The following is a 15432-nucleotide window of genomic DNA, read 5'->3' as shown; positions in this document are numbered from 1 at the left end:
TGGCTTAATTCTTGCTCATGCTCTAGCAGGCTAGCAGGGATCTCTGTTCATAGTGACACTGGCATCTGGGCTGAGACCCTATCTCAGGGTTACCATGATCACTGTGGCCAGGGGAAGGGAATGTGACAGATTGTGCACAACTCTGCTTAGCAGTGACTTGTTTCACTGCCACATTTTATTTGTGCAAATGTGTCCCATGGCTGTACCTAGCTTCAGAACAGAAGAGAGGTGTGGTACCATCCAGTAACTAGAAAAAGAGAAAGAAGGACTCAACATGTCTGGGACTAGATTTGATCACTCTCAGAAAGGGCAACTCTTTGTCACCTTCATGCCAAACTGGATAGAAAAAAAAGAAAGGAATGATTCTAACCTATATGTTTGGTGTGAAAGACTCATTTTTGTATTTACTTTTAAAATTATCTGAATGTCATGCTTACAAATAAATCATTAGAGTTTGGCAGAGAAACAAGGAAAATCCAATCATACTGATTGTTTTTATTAAACAATATGCTAGCTCAGCTGAGTGCGTCAGTTAAAGTTACAGAACGTAGACTAGGAGACAATGAAAGTATTCCAACCTGTTTCCGACTCCACTGAAAAGTAGGGTTGTCCCTGCAGGATGCTATAGACAACTTTAGCACTGTTCCCATACGTTGGGTCGTCAGCATCAGTGGCTGTGACTTGGACTACAAACGTGCCTGCAATGACAAAGATGTAATGAAGACAAAGTTCATTATGACACGTGATACATGTGGGTATGAAGAAAGTAGGGTGTTAACCAAAAAGAAATTACATTTTAGTGTGTGTGTGTGTGTGTGTGTGTGTGTATTAGTGTGCATGTGATAGCTTATACTTGCCACTATGCATGGAGGCCAGAAGGCAACATGTAGAAATCATTTCTTTCCATCATGTGGTTCCTGAAGATCAAATTTAGATCATCAGTCTTGAAAGCAAATATCTTTACACACTGAGATGTCTCATTACACTGGTTAGTGTTTGGTTGACTCGACACAACCTGGAATTACCAGGGAAGTGGGATCTTCAGTTTAATTGCCTCTGTTGGATTGGCATGAGGTATGTCTACAGGCAATACTCTTGATTGGTGGTTGATATGGAAAGGCACAAGACCCCATTGACTGTGCCACCCCTGGGCAAGAGAGTCTGCATTTGTATAAGAGAGCAAGTCGAGCAAGCCTTGGAGGGCAAGCCAGTGAGCATCACGCCTCCGTGGTCTCTGCTTCAGTCCCTGCCTCCAGGTCCCCATCTTGGTTTCCTTTGATGATAGACAGTAACTGAGCATCATAGTCTTTTATCACAGCAATATAAAGTCTAACTAGAATACCAGCTTCCATGACAAAGGAACGGAAAACCACAGTACAATATATGTTGCTGGGAAGCCATTGATCCTTGAATTGAAAGGGATGAGAGTCACATCAGTGGATGCTGTATGGATTAGGTTAAAAAGAAGAGCAGCCTTGGGTAGAGGTGGGTCCTACCTGTCTCCTGTGATGGACTCTGATGTGACTGGGACCCTTGCTGCAAGGGTCCTTCCACGTTACCTCTGATGAAGGTAGGCTCCCAGAGGGAAGCAGCCTCTTAAAATTGCATGGTCCACAGGACTTCTGTTAGATGTTATCTAGTGGGTAGCCAGGTGAGATTTTGCTATAAATCCTATATGCTCTTTCTCTTGGACAGCAACGTGTGGCACATGAAGCCACAAACGTAGCAGCTGTTGTAATGTGCCAGCCTGGGACAAAGCTGAATAGGACAGAAACCCACCAGGAAGCTATGATCCAGATCAAATTTGTCCAAAGCTCTCTCTGCTTTAAATACAATGACCAGCAGATAGCTTCATTGTTTAAACCAGTTTGAGTCAGGTTTCCTATTATGGGCTTTTCAAATATCTGATAATTCCAAGAGGTTAGTATGGTTTGAACCTTTAAAATGATAGTTTAGACCTTATAAGGAGTTAGGGCTGGTGGTAAAGTGCACGTAGAAGCACCAGGTTCAATTCTCCAACTTCGAATGAACCAGGTGTAGGACATACACCTGTAATCCCAGCCCTCATGAAGGTACAGATCAAAAGATCAGAAGTTCAGGGTCATCCAATACTACAATTTGAATTAGCATTGGTTACACATTTCAAAACACAAAACCAAAGCAAAACAAAAATTAGTTTGATTGAAATATTATACTGTAAACATCCGATTAATTTCAAATTATTAAAATTGAATGTGCAAAGGAAGCTATAGTGTATTAGGCTGGTATTCTTATTTTGGGGACTCTTTCCTAAGAACTTTAGAAGTATCACTACCCTCCCTAAAGGCCATGTAAATTTCATGTGTGTGTTTGCATGTCAGTTATATGGGTGAGAAGTTCCAAAGGACCCTCTGGTTAAGGGCACACTATGGCTGCCTTTTGATATTTCTATCTGATAAGCAGTGGTTGGCTGGTCTTTGAAAAGGGCAGAGAAGTTCCACGCAGAGAATATGAGAATTTTTAAATTGCCTTTGTAATATCTAACCATTTCATTTATTAAACAAATAGATTGCACTGTGCGAGAGTTGGATGTGCTGACTCTCATTGTATCATGCTGGGACTGGAGACATAGTGCCCACCCTGGCAGTTCTGCAGGTTAAGTGGCCAGGGTGAGAGCCTCCTGTGACTTCAGAGAGAGACCTAGTGGAAGTTAACAAACATCCAAGTCCTTATTTGCATTAATAGAAGTTCTGCTTGCCTTTGCAGTGTGATTTTCTGGTGTTCTAAGCACCCATTAGAGGCAGCTACCGCAGGAAGGGTTCTACGCCTGTTTTCTTATTTAATCCTCATGATTATCCTTCAGAGTAGACATTTATTATTTATTTTTGTAGACGCAGAATTGGAGGATCAAAGATATCAGGATCAGATAAATCAAATAATTTGCCCAGGGCTGCACTGCTGGCTATTAGTGGAGACAGTTTCAAATTAGGTGCTTTGGATAGTAAAGTTCTCTTTACTCTTCGCTGTTGTCCCATTACCTTTATATACAGTTTTTTTTTAAAGACTCCTTTGTCTATGCCTTATAATAATGACTTATAATAATGATGGATATCAGTATTACTGTGCATTGTGCACATTCTCCAGACATGTATTTTGGGCTTTTCTCCAAACATTTGTAATGTGTATTTAACTCTTCCCTGGCTTCAAAAGTAAGTGACACTTCCTAAGAGCAGTGTCAGTCATGGACCTGCAGATCTCAGTACAGTTGCTCTCGGTTGTGCCAATGATGAAGGTAGAAGGTAACTATCTGTCTTTAGTTCTTCCTTTAAAAAAAAAAAGAAAGAAACTACCTACAAGAAAATGCCTTCCAGCCTGTGCCGTGCCCCGCCCAAAATCTTTAAAAATAATCACCTTTAAAAATAAAATATCTGATGATAGCTTCAGATTTTTCTAACAGGACAAATAATGTGATAATTTCTTCCTGGGGGGGGGTGGGGGTGGGGTGGGGTGGAGATGATATTTTACAGTCACTTCCCCAGATTGAATATTTTCCAAATCTTGCACCTCTGAGCTCCAATATCCCTCATGTCTAATTGATTTGACCACAGAAAAGTTATTCTATAACCTTAGCCCTTTTGGAGTTGGCAGAGAAAACAAAACACCTTTCCCTTTAGGACTTTGGAGTGGGTAGCTGACTTCCATGAACTATTTTAAAGCTTCTAAGAGCGATGTCAACAGAACTCTCTCCTGCCTTTAAACCCTGTTTACCTTCTAGCTTAAACAAATTTAATCCACACAAATTAAACTTAAAATTGCTAGTTAACTTGTGCATAAAATATTAATCCCCTGTATAAAATCTCATGGACGTCTCTACTATCTGTGTATTGTTTGTGGATCAAAAAAAAAAGCATTCTTAGAGTTTTTCTCTCAAATTCACAGTTACTTGATGTAACTGCCAGTATGTTTTGCTGTTTTTTCTCATTAAATAAATTTCTTATTAATATGTGTGTGTGTGTGTGTGTGAATGCCACGGAATGGCTGTGCAGGGCAGAGGGCATGTCTATGGAGTCTGTCCTCTCACACTTTCAGGAGGGTCTGGTATTGAACTCAGGCCATCAGGCTTTTGAGGTAAGTGTCTTTCCCTGCTGAGTCATCTTTCTGGCCCTGTCAGCGGTTTTGAGGCTGGACTCTAAGTGCAGGCTTTTATTTTTTAACTGGGAAGATTCCCCAGACTAACGGTGATGTGGACTGAGCAACAGAGGAGGCTGCTGTCTTTCAGGAACCTTGGGGAGGGAGGGAGGGAGGGAGGGAGAGAGAGAGAGAGAGAGAGAGAGAGAGAGAGAGAGAGAGAGAGAGAGAGAGAGCACAGATGAGGCAGTCTCGCTCACCTCAATGGCTTCCCATGCTTCTACACCCGCATCATTATAGGAAATAGCGTTTTCTAAGAGCAGTCATACGACTAGAGTGACATTAGACAATGGGGTGTAGTTATGAGAAGGCCATGTGCTAGTTTTGGGACTTGGCTTCTAAAGTCTCTCAATTCACTACATTTGGCTCAGGGTTCGTCCCCTGGTGGGTGTGGGGACCCCACTCTGCTGAACCTGCATCTCACTCACCAACGTCAGCCATCTCGGGGACTGTGGCTGTGTACACGTCCTTGGTGAATATTGGTTCATTGTCATTGATATCATGGATCTTGATGATGAACTCAGACTCAGGCTCCACGGGCCGCCCTGTCCTTCTGTTGACGGCTTGAGCTCGAAGGATGTAAACAGGTTTTTCTTCCCTGTCCAGCCTCTTGGTGGCCTGTATGTCGCCTGTGTTTTCATTGATAATGAAGAGATCTCCCGCTCCATCTCCTGAAAGGATATATTTAAGTGATCCATCTCCTCTATCCTGGTCTGAATGTAACTAGTGTAGGGGAAAAAAAATTAAAGAGAGTACAGGTCAAGCAGGTGATCCTGAACTGCTTTGTCTTCACCACGCAGTCTATGTTAGCTGTTCATTAGTCACATTCAATAGCTGGTTATTCTAAACCACTTACATAACCCTTTAACAGAGAGCACCACTGAGTGAATGCATTTCTTTATCATAGACGTTTCCCGAATGAAATAGAAAAATTCACAATCGTTCCCATTTTGAATAACAGAAAACTAAAGACGGAAGACAATTGAAATGCCCAAGAACATGTAAATTTGACTGGATGCCTCCTTTAACAACAGAGGTCAGATCCTGTGAACACTGGTCACTGTACATACACATTCTTCAAGGGCCCTACTACTTAGAAGGACCCTTGATACTTGATATTTGTGTGAGAGACAACTGGGTTTAGTCTGCCTTTTGGTGAAGTAATGAAGCTAGGTGATCACCTTGAGCAATGGAGGTTATAATCTGTTTTCTGGGACGAAGTGATATTTGTTTGTCTAGTTCAATTTAAAGCATCCAAGAGACTCCTTCAGAGCTGCTTGCAGCAGTGTCCAGAGACCACCTCACTGGCCGGTCCATCAGTTCCTTGCAACAATGGCATCTAGCATTCAGATTTTAGTAGGAATAGGAAAAGACCCTCTGATGTGCAGAGACAGCCTAAAGTTGAAACTGTCTGCTTTATGGGGGAGTGAAACCTGACTGTCCCTGCCCCCTGGCTCTTGAAAGCAATCAAGCAGGAGGTGATGGAGATTCACTGTCAGTGAAATGGGCCAGAGAAAAGTGTAGAATTAACTGAATGCCCAGATGCTATGAGAATGGAAAGTGATGACCCTACATTGGAGAAGTAGTTTCTGTTTCTTAACCCAAGGAATCCCTTTTCAGGGTTGAGTTCCTAAATTCTTTTCCCCTCTATCTAGCGAAAGTGTAAGTCTCCCAGCAATCTAACTCTATTCACAGACTTTCAGAACTCGGTTTGTTGTTAAGGAAGAGGACCATTTAACAACTTGAGTCACAGGCATCGGTGATCACAGACATGTCAGTTATAGCAGGACCTCCGCATAGCCTTTCAAACAGAAGAGCTGGGTGACACCTGTAACCACAATAGGTAAATACCCATGGGCTCTGACTGACATTGCATGAAATGCTCCAGGTAGCTTCCAGACCAGTGGTTTGCAACCCTCCTAATGCTGTGACCTTTTAATATATAGTTCCTCATGGTGACCCCCGACCACAAAATTATTTTCATTACTTAATAACTGTACTTTTTCTACTGTTATGAATAGTAATATAAATATTTGTATTTTCTGATGGTCTTCTGTGTTCCCTGTGAAAGGGTTGTTTGACCCCCAAAGTGGCTATGACCCACATGTTGAGAAACTCTGTTCTAGAGCCCCCGCAGATGGACTAAGCAGTTTCCTGAAGGCATGTTCAGTGGGATATCTACTACACAAAGCACAGAGGGGAAATGGTTCTGTGGTCCTGTATATTTAGGAGATACTTAATCTGCCTTTTTCTTGAACTCCCCCACTAACAGATGAAATGCTCCAAGGGCCTGCATTTTAGACTTCCTGGGCACAACTTTGTTTAACATGGCTATCTGAAGTTCTAGTGTTCAAGGCATTATTTTGGGGTATGATCCCATGACAGCCTTTCTGGAAAGCATCTTTTGTGATCCTGAGTATCTTTTACCCATCACTGTAGAAGCAGGAGGCCCAAAGTTCCAGTTTATGTAGTGTTTCAAAATCACACCCGCTCAAGTGTGTCAAAGACGAGACTCTGGTAGCAGAAAGGAGCCCTGTAGAGGACCTGGTGTAATGTCCTCATTTCTGGAGGAGGAAAGACCGTGTCCAGTGCCACACAGCTACACTGAGTTAATCACTGAATTTGAGGATGAGACTATTATTCATACAATTAGTAGCTTTGAAAGTAATTTGGCAGAAATAATGGAAGATAAATGCGAACAGGGAGGAAATTGCTTAGAAGTGAGACAAATGCAGTAAGAAATGTAAAACAAGAATACTCTATGATTTGTGTAATGCAACATGCCAAGGAAATACTGAAACCACCATGACATAGAAATAGCCACTAGGGAAAAGTTAACTCTCCATTGGCAGATCCTGATGACTTGAAGAGCACTCTTAAAAAGCCATTTCATTAACTTCTGAGTTAAGCAAGCCCCACTGTTGCCCTTCAGATGCATGTTCTTGGGCAGCCGTGGTCAGCAGCTGCGGTTAGCAGCTGGGTGCAGCATGTGGGGTGCACATCTGAGTCTTAAGTACAGGTCACGCTCACCGTGTCCCCCCATCAGGTGTAAGACCACAGAGGAGCCAATTAACCTCCCAAGTCAGGACCCTTATCCGTAAGAAGAGGTTAATCAGAGCTGCAGGGCCAGCGCTGTAAAGAACTAATTAGAAGCCATATACAAACAGCTCATTAATTGCCACATAAACATGCAATAAAAGCACGGTATGTGTTTTATGAATTAGAAAGGGCCATCTAAATGGGAGATTCTGCTAACATTAGCTGTGAATTCATCATGAGTATGACTACACTCTTCTTCTGACTTTGAGAACTTTAAAGACCCGGGAAACCCAATTTTTGTAAACACTTCCTATCTCTGAGGTAAAATCTGTTACGAAAAGCCAGTATTCTTCTACCCAGTGGCAACTGCTGTCTTTACGTGTGATTTATTATATTCTTTATTCTACTAGATTATAGACTCTCCTCAGCTGCCGCTTTCATCATCTTCGATGCGTAATTGTTGCACACTTAGTCGGCGAATACCGTATCCGGTCACAAGATTTATTCAGGTAAAAGTAATCAGAAACTTATTTTTAGCTGTCATAAGCGGCTGTTTCCATGAATTATACTACAAACACCTGAGGCGATAGAGAGGGGGCTGGGGAGGGGGAGACAACAGGAAGTGTGAGCAGGGACGGTGTTGCAGATCACAGCTCTGATTTATCAATATTTGAAAACCAGTGGGGAAAATGCAGCTCTTCACTCAGGCATGTGCCGATAATAAAACAAATTAGCCTCCTCCTCCTCTCACGCCCAGCACGAGCTTTCTGGGTCCGACATGCCAAGTGCACGTAGCAGAACCCCCCCCCCCCAGTCCCTCCTCCCTCCCCACTCTTCTCCCAGCCACTGAACACCCCTGGGGTCAGCTCTTTCCTCTATTCTTGGGAAAGAGAGAAAACAGAGGCCTCCGGTGCCTGTGAAAGCAGCGGCAGACATTAGGGGTTTATTGAGCACTTAGATTTTAATTGGATTTTTTTCTTTTGTGATGTCATTCATCACAGCCACTGGAAGAGACAGGCGTTGAACAGCAACAAATAAAAGGTTGTAGGTTGCCCGCGGCATATTTTTACTAATTTCAGTTTAATGTGCCTGTTCCATTAGGTTTAATAATCCAGCTCACTTTTAACAGTTCACCATCAAGTAAGAATTAGCCATGTCCCCCAGAAGTCTCCTCTCACCTGTGGTGGGCAGGGTTTCTCACTGCCGTAGCCAGAAGGCGCTCTGACTCCGTTTCTCTGCTTACTTTTCTTTTTCTTTTTCTTTTTTTTTAAATAACATATGCAGTGTCTTGGAAAATAAATACAGGGATCTCTGTTTGTTGCATGGCCCCATGGAGAGTGTCACCAGGCAGTGGCAACATCATAGCCTGAGGGGCTGTTCCTGGGAGCACAACATCTTTTATCTGCCCCATGGACCAACTTGCAGCTTAATTTTGAATTAAATTCAAGGGCATGACATTAATTGTATAGATTTTCAGTATTCTCTGAAGCCCTAGCCAGCCAATGCTTCTAGGTTAGGTCCGTTCCTGTGCATCATTTGGTGGATCTCTGAGTCACTGTGTGAACTGAATCTCCTAAGCACACTCTCCATTGGGGTAGAAAGCAGTCTAAACCTAACATGCCCTAGATGGCACACATAGGTGCCTACAGCACCCAGCAGGGACTCGATGGAAGGAAATATGTGATGGGTGGTGTACACAAGGCACTGAGTTACAGTTAATGTGTTTATACAAAGTAGGGAGAATGCAGTGGGGTCTTTCACGAGAGGAAGAGTCTGTCACCTGATATGTCCTGACCAACTACAGTAAGTACATGCTGCCCTCTGGAATTGGGATAGAAAGAAGTAGCTAATGGAGAGAGAGAATATCCCCTTTGTGGCCAGCAAATTAAACATCATTTTCCACTTGATCTTAGCCAAAAGGCTGAGAGGTGATGAGTATTGCTTTGAACTAGGAAATGAGACTATCATCAACATGTGCCAAATTAAGGCTTATTTGATTTTATTATATATATATATATTTGCATATATTTATGTGTTTCTCTCTCTAATGAGCTGTGGAGGTTAGAATGAGAAAGGTGTCTGTAGACTTGGATATTTACACGGTTAATCTCTAGATGGTGGAGCTGTTCTGGGAAGGATGAGGATGAGGAGGTGTGAATTCGTTGGAGGAGGCATGTCTCTGGAGCATGAGGTTTAAGGTTTCAAAAGTCCATGTCAGGTACTATCTCACTGTCTCTGGGCTTAGTGATGGTGGACCAGATAGAAGGTCTCCGCCTCTCCTCTAGCACCATGCCTGTCCTCTGAGACTCTAAGCAAGACCCCAGTTAGATGCTTTCTTTCGTAAGCTGCCTTGGTCATGGTGTCTCATCACAGCAATAGAAAACTAATCAAGGCATGTATGTATATCCAGTGTAAATAAATTCACTCAATACACTGAAGGCTGGGGAAACTTGATGGGTAGTTTATGAAGAAATTGAACTCTGCTGGTTGGCAAGTCTTAAAAATTGATTCTGTTTTAGCATTTATAGGATTGGATAAATAAAAATACATTAAAAATTTCATGCCATATATTTTACTACGTGAATGTTAAAGATTTTGCACGAGTTAGCTCATTTACATCTGATAATTATTTCACAGATGACAAAATTTGAGACTTGCATAATTGTGGCAGGGTGCTAATTGTTCTTCAAGCTGCCGCTAATTTTGCATTTCTGTAAGAAACTACCTGAGATAAGATAAGCTTATAAAGATGGAGGGTTTATTTTGGTCCATGGTTTCTGGGAGGTCATGTTTGCTTGACTATTGCTTTAGATCTGTGGCACCTGGGAAGAGGCAGTGGCTTACCTCCTGGCTGTCCAGAAGCACACAGGGTCGTGCTGTCGAAGGAGCTGTCGCTGATAGGCTTTGCAGATGGAGGCAAGCCGCCAACAATCTGAGTTACTCAAACTACACCCCTTCTCATAGAGAGCACACCACTAGGCCGGCCACCAAGCCTTTAACAAAGTGGGCCACCTTTTGTGTGTGGGGTGATGCCATTTATAACATTTTGGGCCCATTCCTGGCTACCCTGGGGTGTACATGGGCTACAAGCACGTGGGCAGCCATGAGTGCTTTAATACTAGAGCCTTTGGAGACAGTATCCAAACCATAGCACCTTCCTCCGGCTCTTCCAGAGTTAGGAGTTCTGGTGGGCACAGGGCTCCTTAGCTTCTGATTGCCTTTTCACAGTGGAATATATGTGTGTGTAATTCTTCAGTGCCCACTGCTTAACAGGAACTGGCTCGTTATAGAATTTTCCTTTCAGGCTCAACCTGGTTTCCCAAGGGATGGTAAGGACAGAAGTGGGGGAGGCATCAGAACGCAAAGGGATGGGACCCTGGTCTCCAGAACCATTGCTTCCCTGGCCAGACTCTAATATGATGTGGAAAAACATCTTAACTTCAGACATTCCTGTCTGTTTTTTTTTTTCCTTTTTGGAATCTGTTGCTGCTATAATGATTCTATCTTTATAGTGTCTCACTGGCAGGGATGACCTGGGACCCAGCTAGAGGCACAGAATTTTTGCCTACCTGCCTCTAGAATCAGGATCTCAGGGGTGTCACCCAGCCGCTTCTGTTTGAAGAAGTCCTCTAAGGGATCCATTTAAAAAAATTATTTATTATTTTTTATTTTTAATGACACGTATGTGTGTGCATGGATGTTTGAATATGTGCATGTCTGTGTTGGTGGCCAGAAGAGGATGTCAGATGCCTTGGGATTGAAGTTACAGACGGTCCTTAGCCCACTTATACTCAGTACATCCCAACTGACCTCATCACCAACCCCACAAACACTTCCCTCCTCTTGTGTGTCTCATATCTGTAAGGGCCACCAGGAACACCAGGGCCATTCCGGAACACAGGACAATTCTGCTGCTGTCTTCCTACCTCTTGTATATATCTTGACTCACTCAATTTCTGGTGCCAACACCATTTCCCTTTGATGTATTTATGGCCTCCAAGCATACACATGCATGCTTCCTTCTTTCTGTTTTCCTGCCACTAGACCAACCTTATGACCATGTTGACACAGAAGATGCCATTATTGTCTTTAAATCCTTCCTTAGGACAAGCCCTGCACCACAGCAGCCTTCGCTCGTCTTAGTGGCTTCCTTTGCCACGTTCTCCCTGAAGACAGCTTTACTCTCATCACAGTCTAACCTCATGCAGCCTCGAGAACCCACTTCATAGCTAAGCCTTTCCCCAGGTCGTCCCCTTGGCATGAATACTGCTTAGAATCTTTAACTGGCTGACCCAGCTGACATACCACGACTGCTTAATCTCTTCCTCCCAGGGATGCCTTCCTTCTTCATGTTGCAAGTCTAGGATTCTCCTAATATGTACCCTCAACTTATTTTCCACTGAACCATCAGCATATTCCTTTTTTAAAAAATGGCTCTTTTTATAGCTGTGTTCTTAGCTAGATCACAACATTATGGAAGAAGGCATGAAATCTGTCTGGTTCCTTCACTTCAGTAGACTCAGGACCCAGTTCTGGCACCTGAGACATTCTTAATAAGTATGCAAACAATGATTGAGTGAATGTGGCAAGGTCACCTTAGATCGGACATTGATGACGAACAGTGTTTCTGGCACCTGGCTGACAGTCATTAGATCTTAGCGCTCCTGTCTGATTTCTTTCTTGAACTCTGTATATGAAGAATATGCACAAAATCCGGAAGTTACCAGTTACTTCGGCAATTACTATCACATACCAGACACATGGTCTGGTCTGAGCAATCCAAGTTGCTGCTTTGGATCAGAAAAGTTTCCTTCAATAACCAATTAGACCTCAGTAAAATACCAAATACAAGAGAGCAACAAAACTAATTTGCTTTAGACTCTCTGACAATAGCAGAACAGTTACAAATGCAGTGAGATCACTGATAGTGTTGAATAGATTTGGTGTTGTTCAGGGGTATCTGGTCAGTGGCCAAGAAGCAGCCACATTTGGTGAACTTTTTCAAGTATCACCCTGTTGTAGATGGGAATAGTAAAGTGCTCCAATTCACAGAGACATTGCTCCATCATAAACTAATTTAATGTTGTCAACCAAGACCATCTTAAAACATTTAGTGGCCTAGAGGGTTACATCAGGCAATATATAAAATCATCTTATACAAGTCTTTTATAAACTTGCAATTTAGGCTTGGGAATACTGACTCAGAGGTAAAAGACAGGGAATAAAAGCAGAAACAGGACACCTGAGTCCCACTATTATTAGTTAGGAATGACAAGGTAGCACAGAACCTATAAATAGGTAAGGGTGGAACGAGAGACTGCACCAACTCTTAGGATGGCTTCTTGGAGGGCTTAGATTACAGAAGGGAGGGAAATGATTTCACTCTCATGTGAGTGCATGGCATAGTTTCAAGGCTGAGTGTGGGGGAAATCAGCGGAGGCTTTGCATATGCGCCTGGGGTAATAAAACCCATAAAGTCAGCAAAAATAGCAACACTCTTTCTCCTGTATTTCAGGGTCACATACTTTCTCATGCTGCGCTGAGATATACAAGAAAGATGTGGCATCTTTATTATTTTTTAATAGCTTATCCCTCCAGCCCTAGTCTCATTGAATATTAGAACTCAATATAGGTTGAGCATGGGGTCAAAAATTTGGTGTAATATGATAATGTCTGCCTGATTCAATAGTGCAGACTCTTTGGACAACTCTTTTAGGTAAATTCCTGGCTTTTGGATTTCTTCTAGTTCTTTTAAAATTTTTCCTTTTCTATTAAGAACATTCATTTATTTTTGTTTTATGTGTATGAGTGTTTTGCTGGCATGCATGTTTGTGCATCATGTGTGTGCCCAGTGCTGTTTAAGGGACAGAAAAGGGAATTAATCCCCTGGAGCTGGTGTTACAAGCCATTGGGAACTGCCCACATGGGCGTCCAAACTTAGATCCCCTGGAGGAGGGCATGCCACTGAGCCAGCTTCAGCTCTTGAGTTCATGTCTTGAATCTACAACATTTTGATACATGTTTTTTTCTGATAAAGTTTAGGATGGAGCTGCCTACATATCCTATGTTCCTTTTCTGTTAAGCCATATTCCTTTTCTGACCTGAAAAAAATGTATTTCCTATATAATTTAAATAATGGAAATTAGCTTCCGTAACAGCGGAAATCATTCATTTGTAGCATTGTCAGATGTGACTCATGTTTTGTACTTGTTCTGGCTGCAATTTGGGAAAATGATACTAAGTTCTGACCATGGTGGTTCTTTGGGGGAGGGGTTGCTAACGTTTTATAGTCAGTTGTATTGATATTCACTGAGGACACTGCTGTATTAAACAATATTTTAAATGCTGAATTGCAGGAACCCGATTTCTTGTTTCTCAAACCAATAACACTATTGTCACTTTGCTCTATATACAAAATGTTTGGGGTGCTGACATGTCCATAAAGGATGCTTAGTAGCTGTATCCCTGGTTCTCACCTTTTCAAATTATGAGAACCAAAAAAGTCTGCAAATGCCTAAGGAAATGATCCCCCAAAGCATAAAGCTGAGATTATTTGTCTGTCTGTCTGTCTGTCTGTCTCTACCTTCTATCTATCATCTGTATCTATCATCTATATCTATCTCCCTATCTCTCTATCATCTCTATCATCTCTATCTATCTATCATCTCAATCAATCAATCAATCAATCAATCTATCTATCACCTATCTATCTTTCTACCCATCTACTTACCTATCCTATCTTTTCTATCTTACCTATCTACTTATTTTCTACTGATCTTTCTTCTATTGATATGTCGTCCTATCAGTCAATCTATCTATCTATCTATCTATCTATCTATCTATCACCTATCTTTCTACCCATCTACTTACCTATCCTATCTTTTCTATCTCACCTATCTCCTTATTTTCTACTGATCTTCTATTGATATGTCGTCCTATCCATTCTTCTATCCTTCCCTCAATCTATCATCTATTGTCATTTATAGATCCATCTATTTATCAGTCTGTCTCTCTATCCTTCCAGATTTCTTCTCAATGTGTATCTTGTGAATTTCAACACAGTAATAAAACCCGCTAAGGGACCCTGCATTTGTTGAGAGTCTTCATGACCCCACCCAACTCAATGTTCTATCTTCTGTTAGTTTTAATAACCACCCAAACAGGTCCTGTTATGTGGAAGAGAATTTCTGACAGAGTGCTAAAAGCAAAAGAATTTTAAGTGAAGGCAGGAGAAATTTATTAATTCCCTTGATATTTATCTTTTACACCCAATACCGTGAATTTAATGTCAAAAAGTACAAGCAATTTTAAATGAACAAAACTTTAGTGTTATAACGGTTGTAGTAGGCAGGATATTGGTCTTCCTTGTCCTAATTCCCAGGACCCATCATATGTTGCTCTGTGTGGCAAAAGCACTTAGTGTATGTGATTAAGATGAGGATCTTCACACAGGATGTGAGGATGGCGGTGTGGTGAGGTGTGGGTTGTCACCTTAGATCACCAAGTCAGGCACAGGGCAAAGGAGAGCCCTGGGGAGGACAGAGCAGAAAGCTGGAGTCAGAGAAGGAAACTCTACAATGGTAGAGAGGTGTCGGGTGGGGGAATTTTATGGTAAGCATGCTGCTGAGTTTGAAGGAGGGGGGCCGTGAACAAAGAATCCAAGGTCCAGAGGTGGCCGGGAAACAGTCCCTCCTGGGCCCTCCAGAAAGTATTAGTTTTTCTTTTCTATCTTTCCTTTCCTTTTTCCTTTGCTTTGCTTTCCTTTCCTTTTTCCTTTCCTTTTTCCTTTCCTTTCCTTTTTCCTTTCCTTTTTCCTTTCCTTTTTCCTTTCCTTTTCCTTTTCCTTTTTCCTTTCCTTTTTCCTTTCCTTTCCTTACCTTTCCTTTTCTTTTCTTTCTTTTTTTAAAAACTGGTTTAGAGATAGGCTATCACTGTATATCCTAGGTTGGCTGAGGGCACACTATGTAGCCCAGGCTGGGTTCTAATTCATGGAAATTCTCCTGCTTCAGCCTATTGAGTGCTGAGATTACAGATAGGAGGTATCATGCCTAGGTCTTGAAGAACAGTCTTCAGCCATCGTTAGTCCACTGAAACCCGCTTCAGACTTCTTAACTCCAAGACGGCAAGGTGACACCACTGCATGGCTCAGCATCGAGAAACTGATGGGATAAGTGTAACAGCAGCAATAAAAACCAAGAAAATAATTCCCTGTTTTTGGAATTCTGA

General features: G+C 42.1%; 1 protein-coding gene across 1 annotated transcript in view; it reads right to left on the bottom strand.

Moving 5' to 3' along the window:
- Window positions 1-15432, bottom strand: part of Cdh6 (cadherin 6) — a 131780-nt gene that overhangs the window by 24940 nt on the left and 91408 nt on the right. The window contains exons 3-4 of the mRNA XM_052159941.1: window positions 4596-4890; window positions 579-698 (exon numbers count right to left, since the gene is read on the bottom strand). Coding sequence (XP_052015901.1) covers window positions 579-698; window positions 4596-4890 — 415 coding nt within the window. The remainder of the gene's footprint in view (window positions 1-578; window positions 699-4595; window positions 4891-15432) is intronic.

This window comes from Apodemus sylvaticus, chromosome 16 (assembly GCF_947179515.1).
Source record: "Apodemus sylvaticus chromosome 16, mApoSyl1.1, whole genome shotgun sequence".
Taxonomy (NCBI): domain Eukaryota; kingdom Metazoa; phylum Chordata; class Mammalia; order Rodentia; family Muridae; genus Apodemus; species Apodemus sylvaticus.
The sequence above is the reverse complement of the archived record's forward strand: the minus strand, read 5'-3'. Positions and strand labels throughout refer to the sequence as shown.